The 23,340-nt window shown below is 43.5% G+C and overlaps 1 protein-coding gene across 6 annotated transcripts in view; it reads right to left on the minus strand.

Moving 5' to 3' along the window:
- cnot3b (CCR4-NOT transcription complex, subunit 3b) overlaps window positions 1-23,340 on the minus strand; it is a 39,275-nt gene that overhangs the window by 8,057 nt on the left and 7,878 nt on the right. For 4 of the 6 annotated variants that reach the window (XM_063010907.1, XM_063010936.1, XM_063010900.1 and 1 more), the window contains exons 3-14: window positions 22,364-22,431; window positions 21,661-21,735; window positions 18,709-18,798; window positions 16,102-16,230; window positions 13,237-13,332; window positions 12,321-12,540; window positions 10,560-10,687; window positions 9,445-9,498; window positions 6,836-7,700; window positions 4,967-5,072; window positions 4,358-4,499; window positions 117-213 (exon numbers count right to left, since the gene is read on the minus strand). In XM_063010907.1, coding sequence (XP_062866977.1) covers window positions 117-213; window positions 4,358-4,499; window positions 4,967-5,072; window positions 6,836-7,700; window positions 9,445-9,498; window positions 10,560-10,687; window positions 12,321-12,540; window positions 13,237-13,332; window positions 16,102-16,230; window positions 18,709-18,798; window positions 21,661-21,735; window positions 22,364-22,431 — 2,070 coding nt within the window. Of the gene's footprint in view, window positions 1-116; window positions 214-4,357; window positions 4,500-4,966; window positions 5,073-6,835; window positions 7,701-9,444; window positions 9,499-10,559; window positions 10,688-12,320; window positions 12,622-13,236; window positions 13,333-16,101; window positions 16,231-18,708; window positions 18,799-21,660; window positions 21,736-22,363; window positions 22,432-23,340 lie in introns of those variants that run through there. The other 2 variants (XM_063010916.1, XM_063010940.1) reach the window with 2 other exon arrangements.

A 23,340-nucleotide genomic window follows, 5' to 3' on the forward strand; every position in this document is an offset into this window, starting at 1 on the left:
CTTATTTAACTGTTACTGGTTTATACAATATATATAATATACAGTATAATAAAAATGATCACTTACAGCCTCACAACAGGCCTTAAGTGTATAAGATGTGTGTGCTTGATTCTCACCTCCACCGAGATGTAGTGCAGAGAGTTCTCCCTCTAGACCTGAGCCCTGAGCTGCCCTCTCTGCCATCGACTTCAAAGAACTCAGTGGTTCCTGAGGCTGAGAGGAGAAAAAAAGGAAATTATAAATTATTTACATAAACACAGCACATGAATGCAGTTTGCAATACGCTCACAGACATTGTTCAATACTGATTGGCTGGTAGGTGTGTATTACATCACTTAAATTTATTTATTAGGATTTTATTAACGTCATGTTTTACACACATTTATGACAGGGCAGGTGGTTACTCGTTACACAAGGTTCATCAGTTCAAGTCTTCAATGTCAAACACAGTCAGGGACAATTTTGTATTTCCAATTTATTTCACTTGCATGTCTTTGGACTGTGGGAGGAAACCGGAGCTTCTGGAGGAAACCCACACGGACATGGGGAAAACATGCAAACTCTACACATAGAAAAAACCCAGATCGCTCCACCTGGGAATCAAACCCAGGACCTTCTTGCTGTGAGGCGACAGTGCTACCCACTAAACCCTCTAGCCGCCAAGATAAGATAAATTAAGGACATGGATTTTTACCATTAGTTTTATTTTCACCTGAATAGTATAAAAGTAAATATGAATGGAAGGCAGCAGGGTGAGCAAAATAAGGTAGACTGCTGTACTGTTCACACTACACAACTTGATCTCTTGCAATCGAGAATGTTTAAGTCATTGTGGTTCACACTACATGATTGATCAGCGATAGTGGGTCACACAATACACTATGTTTCACCAGACAAGTCTGCCAGATCTCCAAATAACGTTTTGTCACAAAAACACACAAGAGAAGTGACATTTCTTTCCAAGAAATGATTGTCACCAAAAAGCGAGAAATCCAAGTTGTTTGTACGCTGATATGCAGCGAAAAAACAATGGGGGGGGCATGGGGTGAAAGAGTGGATTTCAATATGCAGACAGCAGGGATTGTCTGTCTCTATATGGCAAAAAGCCACTCTTAAAAAGTACCATGCTGAAAGACTTGGAAAATTAGTATGCCATGGGGCAAAAGGTTTTCTGTTCATATTAGACAGAAATTGAACTTTTTGAGCTGAACTCCAAGTGGTATGTTTGGAGAACACCAAACCAAATGCCTACTGTAAAGCACGGTGGTGACAACATTGTTGGAGGATCACTATAGCAGAAACTGGGAAATTGGTCAGGACTGAAGGACAAATAGATGCTGCCAAGTATATTCAAATTCTTGAAGAAACAACTGTAAACATACTACCAAAAAAAAAAAAAAAAAAAAAACACAACAACAACAAAGCAGTGGCTGAGGGATAGGAAGGTGAAGGTCCTTCAGAGGCCAACTCAGAGCCCTGTCTTAAATCTGATAGAAAATCTGTGAATTGACTTTTGAAGAGCAGTACATTGCTGGGCACCACGAAATTTGACTGAACTTTTCTCTTTTGTGCAAAGAGAAATAGGTGTATATATTTGGATTTTAATGCCATTTTTAACACGTATCATTTTATGTCAAGACGGGTATTATGTTCCTTTTTTTCCCTATTTATTTAGACATTTTCTCCCTTTTTCTCCCAATTTTAGCGTAGTCAATTTGTCTTCCACTGCTGTGGTTCCCTGATTGTGTTCCAGGAGAGTATATCTGCTGCTCGTGTGCCCTCCGGCGTGTGTTAAGTCCTAGCGGACCCCTTCTTTGCGCCCATGCTTCTGCACAGACGCCTCTATACGCTAACCAGGGTGCTTGCACAGTGTTTGAAGACCCAACCCACTTAGTCCGGTCATTTCCCCAACCCAGCAGACACGGTGGCCAATTTGTGCCTGCTGAAGGCACTGCCAATTGTGCCCGCTAGATGGCGCCCAGCCGACCGGTAGCTGAGCAGAGACTCAAACCGGGAAGTTCAGAATCTCGGCGCTGGTGTGCTAGCAGAATGTTCCGCTGCCCCATCTGGGTGCCCAGATATTATGTTTCTGTCTGATGTATATATGTATGTACGTATATACAGGGGTTGGACAATGAAACTGAAACACCTGGTTTTAGACCACAATAATTTATTAGTATGGTGTAGGGCCTCCTTTTGCGGCCAATACAGCGTCAATTCGTCTTGGAAATGACATATACAAGTCCTGCACAGTGGTTAGAGGGATTTTAAGCCATTCTTCTTGCAGGATAGTGGCCAGGTCACTACATGATGCTGGTGGAGGAAAACGTTTCCTGACTCGCTTCTCCAAAACACCCCAAAGTGGCTCAATAATATTTAGATCTGGTGACCATGGGAGATGTTCAACTTCACTTTCATGTTCATCAAACCAATCTTTCACCAGTCTTGCTGTGTGTATTGGTGCATTGTCATCCTGATACACGGCACCGCCTTCAGGATACAATGTTTGAACCATTGGATGCACATGGTCCTCCAGAATGGTTCGGTAGTCCTTGGCAGTGACGCGCCCATCTAGCACAAGTATTGGGCCAAGGGAATGCCATGATATGGCAGCCCAAACCATCACTGATCCACCCCCATGCTTCACTCTGGGCATGCAACAGTCTGGGTGGTACGCTTCTTTGGGGCTTCTCCACACCGTAACTCTCCCGGATGTGGGGAAAACAGTAAAGGTGGACTCATCAGAGAACAATACATGTTTCACATTGTCCACAGCCCAAGATTTGCGCTCCTTGCACCGACGTTTGGCATTGGCACGAGTGACCAAAGGTTTGGCTATAGCAGCCCGGCCGTGTATATTGACCCTGTGGAGCTCCCGACGGACAGTTCTGGTGGAAACAGGAGAGTTGAGGCGCACATTTAATTCTGCCGTGATTTGGGCAGCCGTGGTTTTATGTTTTTTGGATACAATCCGGGTTAGCACCCGAACATCCCTTTCAGACAGCTTCCTCTTGCGTCCACAGTTAATCCTGTTGGATGTGGTTTGTCCTTCTTGGTGGTATGCTGACATTACCCTGGATACCGTGGCTCTTGATACATCACAAAGACTTGCTGTCTTGGTCACAGATGCGCCAGCAAGACGTGCACCAACAATTTGTCCTCTTTTGAACTCTAGTATGTCACCCATAATGTTGTGTGCATTGCAATATTTTGAGCAAAACTGTGCTCTTACCCTGCTAATTGAACCTTCACACTCTGCTCTTACTGGTGCAATGTGCAATTAATGAAGATTGGCCACCAGACTGGTCCAATTTAGCCATAAAACCTCCCACACTAAAATGACAGGTGTTTCAGTTTCATTGTCCAACCCCTAAAAAATATGGGCTCTTTCATATTTTCATTGTTATTTTTATGGCTACAAGGTAAGTTGAGACTGTTCTTGTGTTGTCTTGTGTAAAGATTTCTTCTATGGTTTCAGACGTGTACTTATTGTCTCTCCTTGGTGTATCTTAAAGCAATAAGCCACGAGAGACCGTGCGTTACTGCGATTTTATCACGGGGAATGACGTTTTTTGGCCCGACATGAAGCGGAGTGCCTAAAACTTCTTTCCCCGTGATAAAATCATAACAGTAATGCACGGTCTCGAGTGGCTTATTGCTTTTATAAAACGGCGGTCAACATAAAATACAATAAATACAACAATGTTTAATTCATAAATGTATTTATTGTGTATAAACTTACAAAAAGCATTCTTCCGCGACGCCAGGTAGTTCGATTAACAGTGTTGCTAGGCAACATGAGGGCGAACATAACATTAACGTTTTCTTTTCAGTGGCGTATTAATATGGAATGATGTGAGGTGGTCATAGGTGTGCGTTTATCAGGGATTTTACAACGGCTTCGAACGCGGCTCAGCCAATCAGATTTTAGGACCGGAACTATCCGTTTTACAAAGGGCATTCTATATGTATGTGCTTTATGGTTACAGGTCATTGGCAGATTTCACTGGCTGGTGGGTTTTCTCCATTTGTGACCATTTACTCTGGTGTGGTCGATTCTGCACCTTGTGTGTATAACTTGGTCTATACGTCGTCCTTGGTGTGTCCTTGGTTTATTGTTGTTTATTTGTGGTCTGTGTGTTCCATTCAGTTTGCCATGTTTCCTTAATGTAAAAATGTATTACTGGTCTATGTGTGCAGAGGTGGTAGGGACATATCCCAACAGACTGATGACTGTAACTAAAGCAAAATGTTGCCTTGGGACTGATCACTCGTCATCATTCTATGGTTTAAACACAGTGTACACATTTAGAGAACAGAGAACTGTGTGTGTGTGTGTGTGCGTGCGTGTTCTAACCTTAATAACGTCGGCAGCTTGTGTGTAAGAGTGAGGTCCGTTCAGCAGGCTGCCCCCACTCGGTTTACTCTCACTGTATGAAGGCGAGGGTGAACTAGGAGGAAGACTAATAGACCCCAGAAGGCTGGACCCACTTTCCTTACTGAAAGAAGAGAAAGAAAATATGCATGCTGAGTATTGTAGTGCTGAAACAGTTTTACAGATGAATGATTAATAACTGCAAGGACAAACAGCAATATCAAACCCCATTCTAGGCTGTTGCATGACCCCTACATAGTCGCCCCCCCCACCCTTAAAAGCAATGAAGACTTTGCAGTTGCTGTAGCACAAACTACATTTACATTTACGGCATTTAGCAGACGCTTTTATCCAAAGTACTGTGACAGTATATTGTCTAAGCAGTTGAGGGTTAAGGGCCTTGCTCAAGGGCCCAAAGTGGCAACCTGGCAGTGGTGGGGCTTGAACCAGCAACCTTTCGATTAGTAGTCCAGTACTTTAACCACTAGGCTATAACTGCCTTTAAAGGCTATAAAGGCTACAATCTACACTATGTGGCATAACTATGTCCAAGCTCAGGAGAGATTTAGTAAGAAGAGAGGTCATACTCACAGCAGACTGGATGTAGAACTTAGGGATAAGGGTTGGCTGTTTTGTGATTGGCTGGAACTGCTGAGAGGTGAATCCGACATGCTATCTGCTACTACTGCACTATACGCTGAAGTGTAAAAAAAAAAAAAAGTGCCTTTGTCAAACATTTAAAACCAGTTTTTAAAAGTGTACAAGTATTACGACCTCCAGTTAGAGGCTAATATGTATTACAACCACAGTACAGTGATGTATATTAACTATGAGACGATATTTGGAAATACTTTGATCGTTATGAGCATACACACTATATGTACACCTACACATTACACCTACAGGAGCTTCTAAGGCATCCCATTCTTAATCCATAGGAATTAATATAGAATTCATGTCATCAATGTGTTTTTGACTGATCCTTGGGAATAATAAATATGGCAGCTCTTGATTGCACAAGGTGTTGTAAGAATACAGGCAAAACAACAAGCAAAAAGCTTGATATTTTCCAATCTTTTGGTACAGTTGCTGCAGTTGTTTGTTTATTAGGATTTTAACGTCATGTTTTACACTTTGGTTACATTCATGACAGGAACGGTAGTTACTCATTACACAAGATTCATCAGTTCACAAGGTTATATCGAACACAGTCATGGTCAATTTTGTATCTCCAATTCACCTCACTTGCATGTCTTTGGACCGTGGGAGGAAACCGGAGCACCCGGAGGAAAACCACGCGGACACGGGGAGGACATGCAAACTCCACAAAAAAAGGACCCGGACCGCCCCACCTGGGGATCGAACCCAGGACCTTCTTGCCGTGAGGCGACAGTGCTACCCACTTAGCCACCGTGCCGCCCCAGTTGCTATGCTTGTGTGCCAACTTACTAGAATATTAAATAACCAGTGAATAAACACTACAGTAGTTGTACAAAATATATATAGAATATAGAAGTATATAGAACACACCAGTGCTCAGGAGATGCGGAGGTCTATTACGCAAACCCACCACTTCTGAGATCCGAGTTAGGGGTGGTCAAAGCCCTCTGATCCAATGGTGTGGCCAATAACTTGGCATTCCTACCTTGAATCCATCGTTTCCCTGTAAAACTGGACCCACTGCAACCCTAACAAATTAACAATTCTAGTTCTGATTCTTCCTTGTTACATATTATTCCTTTGATATTTTGAATTCCCACCCTGCTCTGAATCGTCTTTTCTCAACTCTAATATTCCCTCCTTTTTAATAATTCACCTTCTTCTTCATTGTACTTACTCATTAACATATTATTATTTTAATATTAGATGATGCACTGGTCTAATGCGCTAGCACACAAGTGCTGAGATCAAAGAGCAAATCTCAGCTGTGCTATCGACCAGCCGGGTGCCGCCACAGGCACCACTGGCTGGGTCATTAAAAAAAGGAACAATGGTAAAACAGGAGTTCATCATTGTCGCTGATATTGCGGCCTCTGCTGGTCAGTCGAGGCAACTACACGAGGGCCGGTTGATCGTGGGTAACAGTGTGTGCCTCTCCATATGAAACAATGGCAGGTGAAAAGAAGCAGAAGGTGGCTGCCCACGTCTCGAAGTGGGGGTATGAAAGTCTGCGGAAAATGGGTTGCAATCAATAGAATTTGATTGACTGCATTTCATTTAATGACTTGGCACTGCTTTATCCTGGTCAGGATCGCAGTGGCACAATGCTTAGGGAGGGATTCAAGTAGTACTACAGAACAACCTGGGTAAATAGATGATAAAACTGCTACCAATCAGCCCCCTCTGCTGGCTTGTATAGTAATGACATGACAGCCAAACAACTTCCAATGAACAGGTCTAGTTGGGGAGGATTTAAAACATTAATTAAGGTAACCAGTGTAATACTACTAATACACTTACTTGTGCCACCATTCAGTTTCTGTCCACTAGGTGGCAGCGGGATAATAGCAGTCCCTACAGCTGCTGAGCATCCTGATGTTAAGGTCCCACTGTTGCTCCCAATGACGCCTACGCTGCTCACCTGCCCAATTACCCCTCCAACAGGGGTGGGTGCCACCAAGATCATGGGCTGTACTGCAGTCTGTGTGGACCCCAGGCCCAAGACCACAGCAGTTATAGCTGTAGTGCCTGGTGCAGAGCCTAATAGCCCTGTTAAGGAGCTGCTTCCGTTGGATCCAGCCAACATCGGCATCCCGCTAGAGCTTGCGACACTGGCATTCACAGAGGCATTGGCAGTACCAGAGGCAGCAGCCTGGGCGTACGGTGCAGGGGTGGTCCTGGGTGCCGACATCCCTGAAAGGCCGAGGCCAGAAATCTGGCCAGAGCTACTAGTGGCTGGCATGCCACTCTTGGCTAAGCCCAGGCTGATGGCATGACTGAGGGTGGAAGCTGAAGTAGGGGCAAGCGGAGACTGGGCCTGGCTGCTGGGTGCACTGATGCTGGGAGGAGAGGACGTTGAGGTGGGGCTGGCTATAAGAATGTTGTTGGAGGGGGCTGCGGCTGGGGAGGTGCTGGACTGGGAGTTCACTGCGTTTTTGGCCTGGTGCTGTATTTGCTGCTGGATGGCAGAGCTATAGCTGCACGAGTTCTGAATGTGGCCGCCCACGTTGCTATGGAGGCTGCTGCCCCCCGTTGATGGGCTACCACTGCTGGCCACGATCGCCATAGACACCACCGAGGTAGAGGAGGCTCCTGAGGATGAGGAAGAGGACGAGGATGAGGACGAAGAGGATAGAGATGACGGGTTGCCGTTCTTTACAGGAGACTGAAGAAAAAAAGCACCACATTAGGATTACATAAGTTACATTTAGAAATAAGCAAAATCTTCAAGAATAATAGAGGCCAATCAGACATTGCTCAGTACTGTCAACACATGCTTTTGCTAACATGGTAAAATACCTAACACACATCCCCTCTGACAAGTGTTTAGCAGCCAAATGTTTCCTTTCTCCTGCACAAAGCGTTATGGAGAGTCATGCTCTGATCTCATTACTCCCCATTTCAGTGCAGGTGCCATCAACCAGCCAGCAGAGGCCGCTATTGCAGCAGTGATTGGCGATCACTTTGTCCCATCCTCCCTCAAACATAGCCAATCGTGTCTGTGTAAGAGGCAAGCTGTAGCCTAGTGGTTAAGCTATTGGACTAGTAATCAGAAGGGCGCTGGTGTAAACCCAACCACTGCTCGGCTGCTGCTGTTGGGCCCTTGAGCAAGGCCCTTACCCTCAGTTGTCCAGACTGTATAATGTAACTATAATGTAAGTCACTTTAGATAAAGTTGTCTGCTAAATGCACTGGCACTTTACGCCCGTGCTTTTGCTAACCAGGGTCCTTGCACAGCAAGACCCCACCCAATTAGTCCAGCCATTTCCCCGCCCAGCAGACACTGTGGCCAATTTGTGTCTGCTGCATGCACTGCCAATTGTGTCCGCTAGATGGCGCCCAGCCGACCGGTTTCAAACTGGGGTGTTCAGAATCTCGACGCTGGTGTGCTAGCGCCATAAACAAATGTAACCAATATATCAGTGTGTAAGATTAAATAACCCCAATACCTTTTACAAACCCCCAAAACCATAACTCACCTCTATACCCCATGTTATATATATCTATATCTAAAAATATCTATTATTTCCAGCAGACTGCACAATCACATTTTAAGGTCATTCATTATGGTATTATACACTGGCGTGTTTACATTGCTTGTTTTCTATTCAGCTGTGTACTGCATTATTTCTTTTTTGACGTTTTGGTGGTCTCTCACTGCGAGATGGAAGTCAGCTACGGTCTTTTTACCAGCTGTGGCCTGTGTGATGTGGGTGCGTTTACATGTATGGCGTACAGCAGATGCTTTTTTTAATGAGCAGATTGTGTTCTGAGGCAGTAACCGCCCTTGTTCGTACATGAGCTGACAGACGCCATAGATTGCTTCTGGCCATGAATGACATCAGCAGGAATGGATTGTGCAACGTCCAAACGGTAGGGCAACTATTCTGTAGAAGATTTTGCCTATTTACCTGTAACAAAAACGTTTTCTCTCTCTCTGTGTGTGTGTGTGTGTGTGTGTGTGTGTGTGTGTGTCGGTGCATTTGAGCATGCACACAGCTGGCTGGGCTTTGTGTGTAAATCAGCACTGCAGCGAAGTATACTAAAGAATTACCAACCAAGATAAATGGCTAAGTGCCACAACAGACTGAAGTAAGCTACCTTAAGCACTGGTGATAATTGTGTTAATGGCATGGACTGCCACTTCCCAGTCTACACAACCGTGACCTTAATCGGTAATTGCACTTATGCACTCGATTCAATCGTATTTAAGTTGGGGGGGGAATCATTGAGGCATTATTTTAAACGCTAAATTGTTCTTTCAGCTCCAACCTATACCATGTGACTCCTCACTCTTTATTCTACTCAGTTTGGCTATAAGCACAACGTACATGTACACTAAGCATCAAGACCAAATGAAATCCCCAGTGTAACATATCCCAACAAAAAAAAGATAATAAAGAAGTTACCTGGCTGAATTCACTGTCTGTGGAAAGTCCTCGCTTCTTATCATCTTCAGAATTCTTCAGGAGACAGAAGAGGAAAAAAGAAGTATAATTATTTAGCACAGATAGTCAAACTGCTTAGACATGTACTTGTAAAGCCACAATGGGTGCAATCCCTTTTTCTCCCAATTTAGCGTAGTCAATTTGTCTTCCGCTGCTGTGGCTCCCCGATCGTGTTCTAGGAGGGTATACTGCTGCCAGAGCCGAGATTCTGAACACCCCAGACACTGGTGTGCTAGCGGAATATCCCTTCTTTTATAATCAGTGATGACACTCTCACTATTTACCAATTCACTTGCGTATTGTGGAGCGTTTCAAAACAGTGTAACATGAATATTCTATCAACTTTTCCCTTATTTCATTTTGCCCGTGTGTGTTGAAGCAATCAAACAGCACCTTAATCGAACAGACCTCCATTGAACGGATTTCGGATTTAACGGACAAAATCTGGAAAACCGAACGTCCGGTCAGATTGTTTACATTTCCTGTGAGAAGTGTACCAAAACCAGTTGTTCAGTAATTGTCCGCTAGCCAGGACACGTTTCCCTGGCACACGTATCACATGAGTGATGGGCTTTATTTTGCTGGAAGACTCGCCCTGTTCTCGTCTTTTTCTCTGTGCTTTATGCTTAATTTCTAGTGCTTAGTTTTTACATTAGGCATATTTAGATATTTATTCACATTGTTCATTTTACTTTTTATCATATGTGCATGTTTAGCACTTTTGTGGACCTTTAGTGCTTGGTTTTCGGACCCCATGGGGAAAAAAAACCTCGCCGTTTCGGACAATCGCATTTAACGGACCAGTGCTCCCCCTTTTAGACAGTTAAATCTAGGTTCCTTTGTATATACAAAATCCAATCCAGTTGTTCAGTGAAAACACTGGAAGTCTTTGAATTAAGAAATTACAGACCTTAGTTGTATTGCTTTTTACAAATTGTCCCAATTGTAAAAGTATAATAATACAATGGCGCTGCTCATTGTCATCAACATACACAGTAGGTGAATAGGAACTTTTAACTGTTACCTGAAACGCATAAGCATTACATAGAATAGAAATCTAAGGTGTGTCATCATACCGTAGTGCAAGTAGCCGGAGATGGAGGGATGGGGGAAGACGAGGTGGTTGATGTTGGAGTTGAACTGGAGTTCTGGAAGAGTTCGTCTTCACCGTGAGCAGGAGGAGATGTGGCAACCAATGGCTGTGCTAAATGGTTTAAGCAGAGAAACAGAAAATAGCATCATAAAACTTTTGGGACCAGTAAACGACAGCATTACCTTCACACTTAAATGACTCTTCATTACGGACTCAGTAGAGAATCAATGACTCATATGAATCACTCATATCTGCAAACATATCACCTAATTGGGATTATTTTAACTAGGAAATTGTATTTACAAGAGGGATAGAAAAACACTCCATACCTAGTTCCATTTACTGTTCTAATAATACAAATGCATAAACAAGGCGCTTAGGCAGTTAAGTGATCTATTATGCTAGCCCACTACCACTATTGGCCGGGTAGGCGTTTAAAAGAAAACTGTCTATGTCTAAGCCTGGGAATGGCCAAAGCCCTGCAATGTATTAGCACTATGTCCAGGGTAATCCTGCCTTACGCCCAGTGTCTCTAGATGAAACCTGGCCTGCTGTGACCCTGAGCAGTATAAACAGTGGATTATTCATCTCCAACTTGGCCAGAGATTCAAGTGCTACAACCACTGTGAAAAACAAGGAGCAGTCACAAAAGCAAAGAGAGGAAAGCGAAAGGACAATGGGTATAAAAGGATTTCCAAGAACTTGAATATTCTTAGAGACACCATTGTAAGTACTATCTGGAAGTTCCAAACTTATGGTGCTGCAGCAAACCTGCCTGACTGTAGGAGAAGGCTGTAAATTTTGTCCAGTGGCTTTAGCAATGGCTGGAACAAATGCATCAGTGGCAACCGTAAGATCACTTAAAGGCGCCCAGGTGGCGCAGTGGGATATTCCGCTAGCACACCAGCACCGAGGTTCTGAACTCCTCGGTTCGAAACTCGGTGTTGCCACCGGTCAGCTGGGTGCCATCTGGCGGCCATAATTGGCAGTCCCTGCAGCAGATACTAATTGGCCACCGTATCTGCAGGGCGGGACGACCGGACTATGTGTGGGTGGGTGGGTGTTCATACACTGTGTATGGACCCTGATTGGCGGAACAGACGCCTGTGCATAATGCAGGGGCGAGAAGAGGAGGGCTGTGCACGTGTCGGAAGCAATCGGGTATCCCTCAGCAGCAAATTGAGTGTGCTAAATCGGGGGGGAAATGGGGAGAACATGCACAAAAAAAAAAAAAAAAAAAGATCACTTAACAACCAAGGACTTCATGGCCGGGCACTCTGTACCAAGAAGCACAGGAAGGGTGCATGAACTAGCAATATTGACCGTGACTGGCACAACAGATTCTACAATAACTAAAATGAATTATGATTAAAAACTAATTCGACAGTTCGAAATTCAGCTCTGCCATCCGGCTGGGCTGGGCGGCTACATGAACCCTGATTGGTTTGTTGTTCATACAGGGTGGGAGCCAGAGGGGACCCCATAACTGATGCAATTACGACCCCTGCTGGCTGATTGATGGTGCCTGCACAGGGTCGAGGGATAATGTGATCAGGGTGTGGCTCTCCGTACACAAAGCTGATCCACATATGAAAAGATGCAGAAAGGGCGTGTGTCAGCTCGCTCTCCTCAATCAGCAGTGGGAATCAGCATCGATAAAGAGAAGGCATAACACAATCGGGTAATTGGATACGACCAGATTGGGAGGGAAATAAGAAACACACACACCAACAAATCAACTTACTTATATCTTCCAGGTCCAGGTCATCATAGAGAAACTCATTCTCCTCAAAGTCTGGATCCTGGGAGGAATCGATGTAGTACTCGACGTCATCTTTGATCTTACGGATTGAATCCACCTGTACCGAGTCGTTATCCAGCATTCGTAGAATTGTCTCCAGCATTCGGATGTGAAAGCGGTGTCTCTCGATAAACCTCTTCAGCTCATCTATCCGGTCCTGTTTCTGAGAAGCCAACGCAACTACTAGATCACTGCTTAACACGATCGGTCATAGTTGATCTATGTTATTGTACTCACATTAGAAATCGAGCAGCACAGGTTTTAAAAACGTTAAAAAATACATTTTGTGGGGTTTTTTTTCTCAATGTCTTATAGTCCTATTGGTTCCTGTATGCCACCATGTGTATTAATGCATGGCGGAAAAGGTTGCGTTTCTGTTCGTGTAGCTTTTTTATGATGAATAGCCAAATAAACCTTTTACATCCCCCACGTAGGTATCTGATGATGCTCTACAACCAAGGAAAATGGAAACTATGCCACAAGTTCTAAATCTCCACCTACATGGGCAAAGTACTGTACTTAATAGACAGGCAATAATACTTTAAATCAACCTGTCACCAATGGAAAGGGCCAGATATATTGTCACATGATGATCTGGATAGTTTTCTAAATAATTTGGAAATACCCTAAACTTCCAGACGCTGCAAAAAAGCACTCAACTCCATGTTTACAATGATACAGGGCTGTATTATATGTGTTCTACCTCAGTATTACTGCTCTATTGGAGGAAACAAAATATGACACCCTTTTCTGTCATTAGCAGAATTAAAAAAAAAAAAAACAATAGAAGCTGTACGCATCAAGCTTTACACTGTGGTCTGCATTATTAACAAGATTTAAAAAAAGTAATGAAACTGACCTCTTTGTCGCCTTTCTTTTTTCTCGTTTGCACCGAGAGTGATTCCACTTCACTCTCAAACTGGTCCACCTGCATGTTTAACATGTCTATCGTTGCCTGTGGAACAGAAAGACGTCAGAGAAGTGAGTGTGTTTACATGCACTCTAATAAACTGCTACTTGGGTGGTGCCGTCTATTATGCTAGCCCACCACCTCCAAATTCTGGGTTCCAGTCTTAGCGGTGTTGGTGCTATTAGAGGGCCAAACACAATTGACTATGTTTGCAAGAGGAACTGGGCCTGTCGTGACCCTGACCAGGATAAAGCGGTTGATCAAAATGAAAATAATATGAATTAATAATCTGACCATGTTATCTGAAACGTTCAGGTCAGCACATCTACAGTGTATCAAACTACAGCTTCAGAGAAATGTCCAGAAACACAACTGCACAATATTAGAAAAGGTTAGCTACTGATCTGACATACAGTGGTACCTTGAAACTTGACGTCAGTTGGTTCTGGGAGTGGCGTTGAGTTTAAACGACATTGAGTTTCAAGGTACAGTGTATCACAAAAGTGAGTACACCCCTCACATTTCTGCAAATATTTTATTATATCTTTTCATGGGACAACACTATAGAAATAAAACTTGGATATAACTTAGAGTAGTCAGTGTACAGCTTGTATAGCAGTGTAGATTTACTGTCTTCTGAAAATAACTCAACACACAGCCATTAATGTCTAAATGGCTGGCAACATAAGTAAGTACACTCCACAGTGAACATGTCCAAATTGTGCCCAAAGTGTCAATATTTTGTGTGACCACCATTATTATCCAGCACTGCCTTAACCCTCCTGGGCATGGAATTCACCAGAGCTGCACAGGTTGCTACTGGAATCCTCTTCCACTCCTCCATGATGACATCACGGAGCTGGTGGATGTTAGACACCTTGAACTCCTCCACCTTCCACTTGCGGATGCGCCACAGGTGCTCAATTGGGTTTAGTCCATCACCTTTACCTTCAGCTTCCTCAGCAAGGCAGTTGTCATCTTGGAGGTTGTGTTTTCGAAGGGAGGGGATCATGCTCTGTTTCAGAATGTCACAGTACATGTTGGAATTCATGTTTCCCTCAATGAACTGCAGCTCCCCAGTGCCAGCAACACTCATGCAGCCCAAGACCATGATGCTACCACCACCATGCTTGACTGTAGGCAAGATACAGTTGTCTTGGTACTTCTCACCAGGGCGCCGCCACACATGCTGGACACCATCTGAGCCAAACAAGTTTATCTTGGTCTCGTCAGACCACAGGGCATTCCAGTAATCCATGTTCTTGGACTGCTTGTCTTCAGCAAACTGTTTGCGGGCTTTCTTGTGCGTCAGCTTCCTTCTGGGATGACGACCATGCAGACAGAGTTGATGCAGTGTGCGGCGTATGGTCTGAGCACTGACAGGCTGACCTCCCACGTCTTCAACCTCTGCAGCAATGCTGGCAGCACTCGTGTCTATTTTTTAAAGCCAACCTCTGGATATGACGCCGAACACGTGGACTCAACTTCTTTGGTCGACCCTGGCGAAGACTGTTCCGAGTGGAACCTGTCCTGGAAAACCGCTGTATGACCTTGGCCACCATGCTGCAGCTCAGTTTCAGGGTGTTAGCAATCTTCTTACAGCCCAGGCCATCTTTGTGGAGAGCAACAATTCTATTTCTCACATCCTCAGAGAGTTCTTTGCCATGAGGTGCCATGTTGAATATCCAGTGGCCAGTATGAGAGAATTGTACCCAAAACACCAAATTTAACAGCCCTGCTCCCCATTTACACCTGGGACCTTGGCACATGACACCAGGGAGGGACAACGACACATTTGGGCACAATTTGGACATGTTCACTGTGGGGTGTACTCACTTATGTTGCCAGCTATTTAGACATTAATGGCTGTGTGTTGAGTTATTTTCAGAAGACAGTAAATCTACACTGCTATACAAGTTGTACAATGACTACAGAGCCCTATTGCGTATGAAGAGTTGTGCGCTGCACTCCGTTATTCACCATCTGTGTGAAGGCGCAAACGCAGCAACAATTATGAATCTTCTCTCCCAACTGGGCCTGGTCAGACAATACCACAGTTAAGATTCGAACTCTCTCTCAGCTGTGACGAGCTGGCGCATTAGACCACTGCGTCACCCAAGCACCTGGATAATATTATATAATCAAAAGCACTCTGGCATCCTGCAGTTATTGGATGGTAGGAGGACATGGGGTGTATTCTGGTACTTTTAATTAAGGCACAGATGTTAAGTGGTTTATACAGCTGTTAGTTTTCTCAGACTTTTATTTATTTATTATTTAAACGTCATGTTTTACACACTTATTATTGGTTACACAAGAATCATCAGTTCAAGTTTAATGTCAAACGCAGTCATGGACGATTTTGAATCCCCAATTCACCTCACTTGCATGTCTTTGGACTGTAGGAGGAAACCAGAGCTCCCAGACAGACGTGGGGAGAACATGCAAAACTCCACACAGGGAGGACCCGGACCACTCCACCTGGAAACTGAACTCAGGACCTTCTTGCTGTGAGGCGACAGCGCTACCCAACGTGCCGTTATTGCGGTAGAAGCTGCAATTTGTGTAATGAACTACAGCTTTAGTAAATTGAATGTTCATGGTTTGTTGTCACATTTTCAGAAAACTGAGGATTTCATACTGATATGATTCAGGTAGTAAAATGATAAAACTATAGGAAATACATTCTGTGCAGTGTGAGTCTGCAACAACCCCAACAACAGTAGTCTTTTAGTGCTGATTTAATTGTGACTTGCATTACACTTTATACATTACAGTTTTGCCCAGGCATGCAAAATCTAGTACAGAACTTACCGTGAGCCACATGCCGACCTCCTCTTTCTCTTTTTGCGCGGGGTCTACTTTCTGAGCAAGGCCGAGTCCTTCTTTTGAGTATGCTTTTGTTTTTGTTTCTCGCTCCACGATCTTAAAGCGCTCCATTTGCTGAGGACACAAACATACATGAGTATCAATACTAGAGATGCATGAGTACCGATTCTAGGGTATTAGCCCGATACCGCGCTCATTAACTCGTACTCGTACTCGCAAACGAGGCTCCGATACTAAACATCCGATACCTTGTGCCTAGTGCACGTTGCTGCGTTAACGCAGGGATTTTCAACCTGTGGGGCGGCAGTGCCTGACCGGGGGGGGTCAGGCACTGCCTTTTACTTCTAAAACTAAAGATTGAATTATTCTCACTGACCACGCTCACATGCACGTTTAATGTTATTTAGTTCCGTTTGAAAAAAAAAAAAAAACTTCAAAATAGAGCTACAGTGGAGATAACCGGTTACAAAAGCAGCGACCGCTGTTATAGGACGTGTTTGTGTCTTTAATACTCTGTTCACAGTGTCGATACAAGTGATTCAGGAGTCGACTCATTTTAAGCACAGCGTAAGTTTCTTTTCTCAGTCAATTCTCCGTGTTTACTGTTATAATGAATGTTGCGGTTGTAAATAAACACCAAATACTACGGAACATTGTGTGTGACTCGCTTACCTTATAAAGCTCAGGCTTAATTATACTGGTTATTACCACAGAGCGGGAGCCGACTCAGAGTCGTTTACGATATACGATTAAATATTTCAATCAGCAGAATCGCATCGCATGTATGATGTGCACAGCGTTAATTATGTGCGTTTATTAATGAACGTTTACGTTAGCTTGTCAGAAGCTTTCTCAATGATGTCTGTTCCACTGCACTATTTTACACTAAAAACTACACTATTCCATAATGATCCAGATTGCATCATTCTAAATAGGTATCGGTGAGTACAAAAATATATCTACTTGTACTCGGTTGGGAAAAAATGGTATCGATGCATCCCTAATCAATACATATGAGTGTCAATACTAATTAAAGATCATTCATTTCTAGTAATACTATTTCAGCTTAATTCTCACTAAAACTAAGGGTCTGTCGAAAAACAGCACTCTACATCAGCACTCTTACGTCATCCTAAGTGCTGTCCTGAGCAGAAGGATGTTCGAATTCTTAGATGCCAACTGAGGTGCCTTATTTCGAAGCTATAATCTGACTGAATGACAAGTGAGAATACAATGCTTCCTTAGCAGTGAAGGCAATCCCAGAATTCAGTGCGGCACAACTTACAAATATAGTGAACAGATGCAGAGCAACGAATGGAGTTTTTTTTTTTTTTTTTTTTTTTTTTTATATAAAAGTGTACAAGTGTCATTTATTTGCAAATTCGGTCTCGTCAGTGACAGTTTAACCATTTTCGGTACAGAGACAGATGTTAGCTGGCATGCTAGCTGGTTGTGCCACCTTAGCCCATTGGTTTGAATGGCCTGAGGCTAACTGTGTTAGCTTTGTAAGCAAAAACTGAGGTGACGTAATCGCCGTCTAAGTAGTGTGTCTGATTAATCTGCCTTATAAGTTCGATGACTTATTAGAATACTTAGGCAGCTGCCTAGGTAGGCAGTAGGCACCAAGGCAGCTCACTAGGTTTTCGAACACACCCTAAGTTACCAAATAAGTTACCATGTAACTAGAGCCAAGACTAAGCAATGTTCTGCTTATTACATACAAGTAGTTATTACTACAATTCCAGCTTCTGTACATTTGCTCTGTTGCTTCAGTGACACACCGATCAGGCATAACATTATGACCACCTTCCTAATATTGTGTTGGTCCCCCTTTTGCTGCCAAAACAGCCCTGCACCTGAGATGCACCGTGTATTCTGACACCTATCTATCAGAACCAGCATTAACTTCTTCAGCAAGTTGAGCTACAGTAGCTCGTCTGTTGGATCGGACCACACGGGCCAGCCTTCGCTCCCCACGTGCATCAGTGAGTCTTGGCCGGCCATGACCCTGTCGCCGGTTTACCACTGTTCCTTCCTTGGACCATTTTTGATAGATACTGACCACTGCAGACCGGGAACACCCCACAAGAGCTGCAGTTTTGGAGATGCTCTGACCCAGTCGTCTAGCATCACAATTTGGCCCTTGTCAAACTCGCACAAATCCTCACGCTTGTACATTTTTCCTGCTTCTAACATCAACTTTGAGGATAAAATGTTCACTTGCTGCCTAATGTATCCCACCTACTAACAGGTGTTGTGATGTGATAATCAGTGTTATTCACTTCACCTGTCAGTGGTCATAATGTCATGCCTGGTCGGTGTATGTTTTTCTTAATAGCAGTAATAAAATGGACTAAAAATGCTATTAATGTCAAGTACCACTTGTGATTTTTTTTATTTCGCTTATCTACAACTAGCTTGAATTAAAGATGCACCTATCTTAAATTAAAGATTTTTAAATCATCAGTACATCAGTGGTTGAATAGCTGTTCTCACTTACTGTTATATTCAAGATTTTGAGATAAATAAGGCTCCATCAAGAACAAATCTACACTGTCTTTCGTACAGTGTCCACTGAGAAGGCTCACTCACCGTCTCTATGAGTTTTCGGTTGTCCACTAGCTGCCTTTTGTCTTTGATCTCGTTTGAAGCCACCCACGTTTTAATCTGGTCTCGAAGTCGCTGCAAGTCCAGAGGAACAGCCATAAGAGCGAAAAAGAAAGAAAGAGTCAAAAGAGGAAGGACAGTAACGAGAAATTAGGAGCCGTGTGCTCGAGTCCAGCATGCAGTAACTCGCCCTGTGAGGCCAAGCAAAGTGGACCGAGCTCACACGCACGCACAAACTCATTTGGCCTTGGCTTGGGTAGCGTCGGTCCTCATAGTAACTGGCAAAGATAAACACACTTTAGGCAGTAAAACTGATCACTGTGACAAAAAATATTACCTAGTAGCTAGGCTTATTATAATGTGCTAATAATAGAAACAGATTATCAGTAATCATACAATGAAAATGTTGATCCTATTGTTAGCAGTTGACCAAGGTACCAAATTGTAGTTCTACAATTACTGACTGTAGTCTATCTGTTTCTCTACATGCTTTGTTAGCCCCCTTTCATGCTGTTCTTTAATAGTTAGGACCACCACAGAGCAGGTATTATTTAGGTGGTGGATCATTCTCAGCACTGCAGTGACACTGACATGGTGGTGGTGTGTTAGTGTGTGTTGTGCTGGTATGAGTGGATCAGACACAGCAGCGCTGCTGGAGCTTGTAAACACCTCACAGTCACTGCTGGACTGAGAATAGCCCACCAACCAAAAATATCCAGCCAACAGCACCCTGTGACCACTGATGAAGGTCTAGAAGATGACCAACCAAGATGACAAACAGCAGCAATAGATGAGCGATCATCTCGGACTTTACATCTACAAGGTGGACCAACTAGGTAGGAGTGTCTAATAGAGTGGACAGTGAGTGGACACGGTATTTAAAAACTCCAGCAGTGCTGCTGTGTCTGATCCACTCATACCAGCACAACACACACTAACACACCACCACCATGTCTTTGTCACTGCAGTGCTGAGAATGATCCACCACCTAAATAATACCTGCTCTGTGGGGGTCCTGACCATTGAAGAACAGAGTCAAAGCAGGCTAAAAAAGTATGTAGAGAAACAGATGGACTACAGTCAGTAATTGTAGAACTACAAAGTGCTTCTATATGGTAAGTGGAGCTAATAAAATGGACTGAGTGTAGAAACAAGGAGGTGGTTTTAATGTCATGGCTGATCAGTGTATGTCTAAATACAAGCAAAGAGAACATAAAAAAAACCAAATCACATTTTACAATATTTATCATGCATCACCTAAATCACCCATATGAAAGTAATTACCTCCTAAATCTGATAACTGGGTGCAGTTGTTGCTAATATTGGCAGATATTGGTGCACTCTTGGGGAATTTTGTTTTTCTTAATCAAAAGAGGCTCTTGCTGTGGTTTGAAGGAGTCACAAAGTCTTTGTGGCATACATAGCAGCTTTGAGTCAGTGCTGAGGCATGCTGGCCTACCTTACATGGCTAAAAAGTGATGTCTAGGTTGGCATTTCTAGTTTAATCAAGACTAATTATTAATTACATTTGGTTAATAAAGCAGTCAGAGTATTTACATAGCTGCATTGCTATTTACTTCAATAAATAAAGGAAAATAAATATTTATTTATTTGTTTATTAGGATTTTAACATCATGTTACTCATTACGCAAGATTAATCAGTTTACAAGTTTAATGTCAAACAGTCATGGACAATTTAGTATCTCCAATTCACCTCACTTGCACGTCTTTGGACAGTGGGAGGAAACCCACGCAGACACGGGGAGAACATGCAACCTCTACACAGAAAGTACCCAGACCTCTCCACCTGGGGACCTAACCCAGGACCTTCCTGCTGTGAGGTGACAGTGCTACCCACAGAGCCACCGTGTCACCCAAGGAAAATAAATAATCAGTACAAACTGTGCCTTTTTGTTCACTGCCCCCTCCACCACAGACACAGCCAATCGTAATAATGTAACTGACAAACTTGAATCCCATATGGTTTCATATTTACTACACAGGCACTCATAACAGTTCTGCAGATGATGTAGGAAGTACTAAATCTACTGGAGTCGCATTTAGGCTTTCGGAAATCATTTGCAGCAGGGGACATGGTGAAATGTAGCGATAAATAAAAGATCATTTTGTCTTTATGAGTCCCATTAATAAATAGAACTGACTGTAACATGCTTAAATGTGATGATATAAGCGCTGCCATCCACATTTTTAAGGGTGGTCTTAAAGCCCTAACAGTGCAATTTCTTAATAGATTATACAATACTTATCATCCCGGGCGGCACGGTGGCTAAGTAAATAGCACTGTCGCCTCACAGCAAGAAGGTCCTGGGTTCGATTCACAGGTGGGGCAGTGTGGGTCCTTTCTGTGTGGAGTTTGCATGTTCTCCCCATGTCCGCGTGGGTTTCTTCCGGGTGCTCCGGTTTCCTCCCACAGTCCAAAGACATGCAAGTGAGGTGGATTGGAGATACTAAATTGTCCATGACTGTGTTCGATATAACCTTGTGTGAACTGATGAATCTTGTGTAATGAGTAACTACTGTTCCTGTCATGAATGTAACCAAAGTGTAAAACATGACGTTAAAATCCTAATAAACAAACAAACAAACTCATCATCCCTGTACATCCCTACTAAATTCATCAGATCTCCTGCGGAAATTAAATTACTGATATCAATTAGGATGTTGGACAGGGCGGCACGGTGGCTAAGTGGGTAGCACTGTCGCCTCACAGCAAGAAGGTCCTGGGTTCGTACAATGGCTGACCCTTTGCTTTGACCCCAGCTTTCAAATGAGTTGGGATACACGGTAAAATAATTTTGTTGTACTGTACACATGTATATGTATATATGAGACATAAAGCCGTTCATTCATTCAAGACTGGTTACGTTTTTACAGTTTGCACTATAAGTGTAGAGCAGAAATGTGTGCAATTATTACCTGCAACTTTTTTATCTCTTTCTTGAGGTCAGCCTCATATTTCTCTTTTTGATTGGCATTTGCTGCGTTATGAAGCTGAAGGGAAAGAGGCACAGAGACACATCACACATATACATAACACACACAAGCTGCTGACCAGTGCAAATCATTCGTTTGAACACAGAGTGTCAGTAACATGAAACACACACTACCAGGCAAGTCTGGGCACTACTGATTAAATGCCTGTCTCTTTCCCATAATAATCCGGTTGTCATGTAAGCATGCGCTTCAATAGAAAGTATAAAACTCTAGCAAAGAATGTAGGCTTGTGTGTGTCATAAATGTGCTGTTTAGTAGTTCTGTATGCTAATCCTATTTTTTTCATTTCACTTCCCACTCCAATTGTTATGCTGATTCTTTCATTGCATTTTTGTTTTACCACCGCTTTATCCTGGTCAGGAGAAGCGATAGATCAGGCTTCTGTGGAAACACACCCCAGACAGGATGCCAATCCAACACAGTACCTCAAACCCCCACACCCCAACCCTTCACTCTTCACTACAGTGTGTTTACTACAAGTCTTCTTGTTTAATAGACATTAGAACCTCCTACTGTTGTGCTAAACTATAAGGTTTTGGGCTGCTAGTGCCTATTGAGTCAGCATGAACGGAATAACAAATAAAGAAATACCAATACAAATGTGTGCTGCAATTAAAAGACTCACCTTCTGCCAAATGTCTTCAAACTGCTCCACTCCTTCCGCTACTTTTTTCAGACATCGATCAATTTCACCTAAAAGACAACACAAGGATTAGAAGATTATAACTGTAATAAAGCGCTTATATTTTACTAAAGAATATAGGCAATTTATTATATTTTTCTTGCAATTTAAAGTCTTCTATATTATGTTGATATAGCTGAGGTGTCAAATTTTTTTCTACTCTATTTCCCCCCCCCCAATTCTTCTCCCAATCTAGTCAGATCCAATTACTCGATTCGTATTCCGGCCTCTACTGCTGCATTCCTTCACTCCCAATTGTAGGAAAGCCACAACCGTCGCACTCCCCCTTCGACGCGTGCGCGGAGCCGCATCACGTACGGGGGAGTTGCACACAGATCCCCGCCACCCCCCCGTCCCATAGCGCAGGCACCCTTGATGTCGTAATTGCATAAGTTACAAGGAATCCCCTCCAGCAAACACACCCTCATGCGGACGAGCCGATCATTGTGCATACAGATTCCTGGCCTGCCCGTAGCAGAGCTGAGATTGAAGCTTGCGAGTTCTAAATGCCGCCCAAGCGCTGAGGTGTCACTTTAAGCAGGGTTGGAACGTCATGGTGGATCCACTAAGACCAGCAGAAATAAACCAAAGCAGCACTAGACAACAATACACCTGTCAAATCTTAATTTATCCTTCTCAGACTGCCAGATGGTGGTGGCCGAGTTGTTACCGCTGGGCTGGGCGGCTATATGAACAACATTTGGCTGTTGTCCGTACAGGGTAGGGAACCGGATAGAGACCTCATAACTGATGCAATTACGACCTCTGCTGGCTGATTGATGGCGTCTGCACAGAGTCGAGGAATAATGCTGATCAGGGTGTGGCTCTCCGTGCACAAGGAGAGGTCCGCATATGAACTCTGTCAGACGCGTGTCAGTTTGCTCTCCTCAATCAGGGGCGGGGGTCAGCACCAGTAGAAA

The sequence above is a fragment of the Trichomycterus rosablanca genome, chromosome 2, assembly GCF_030014385.1.
Source record: "Trichomycterus rosablanca isolate fTriRos1 chromosome 2, fTriRos1.hap1, whole genome shotgun sequence".
NCBI classification, from domain to species: Eukaryota; Metazoa; Chordata; class Actinopteri; order Siluriformes; family Trichomycteridae; genus Trichomycterus; species Trichomycterus rosablanca.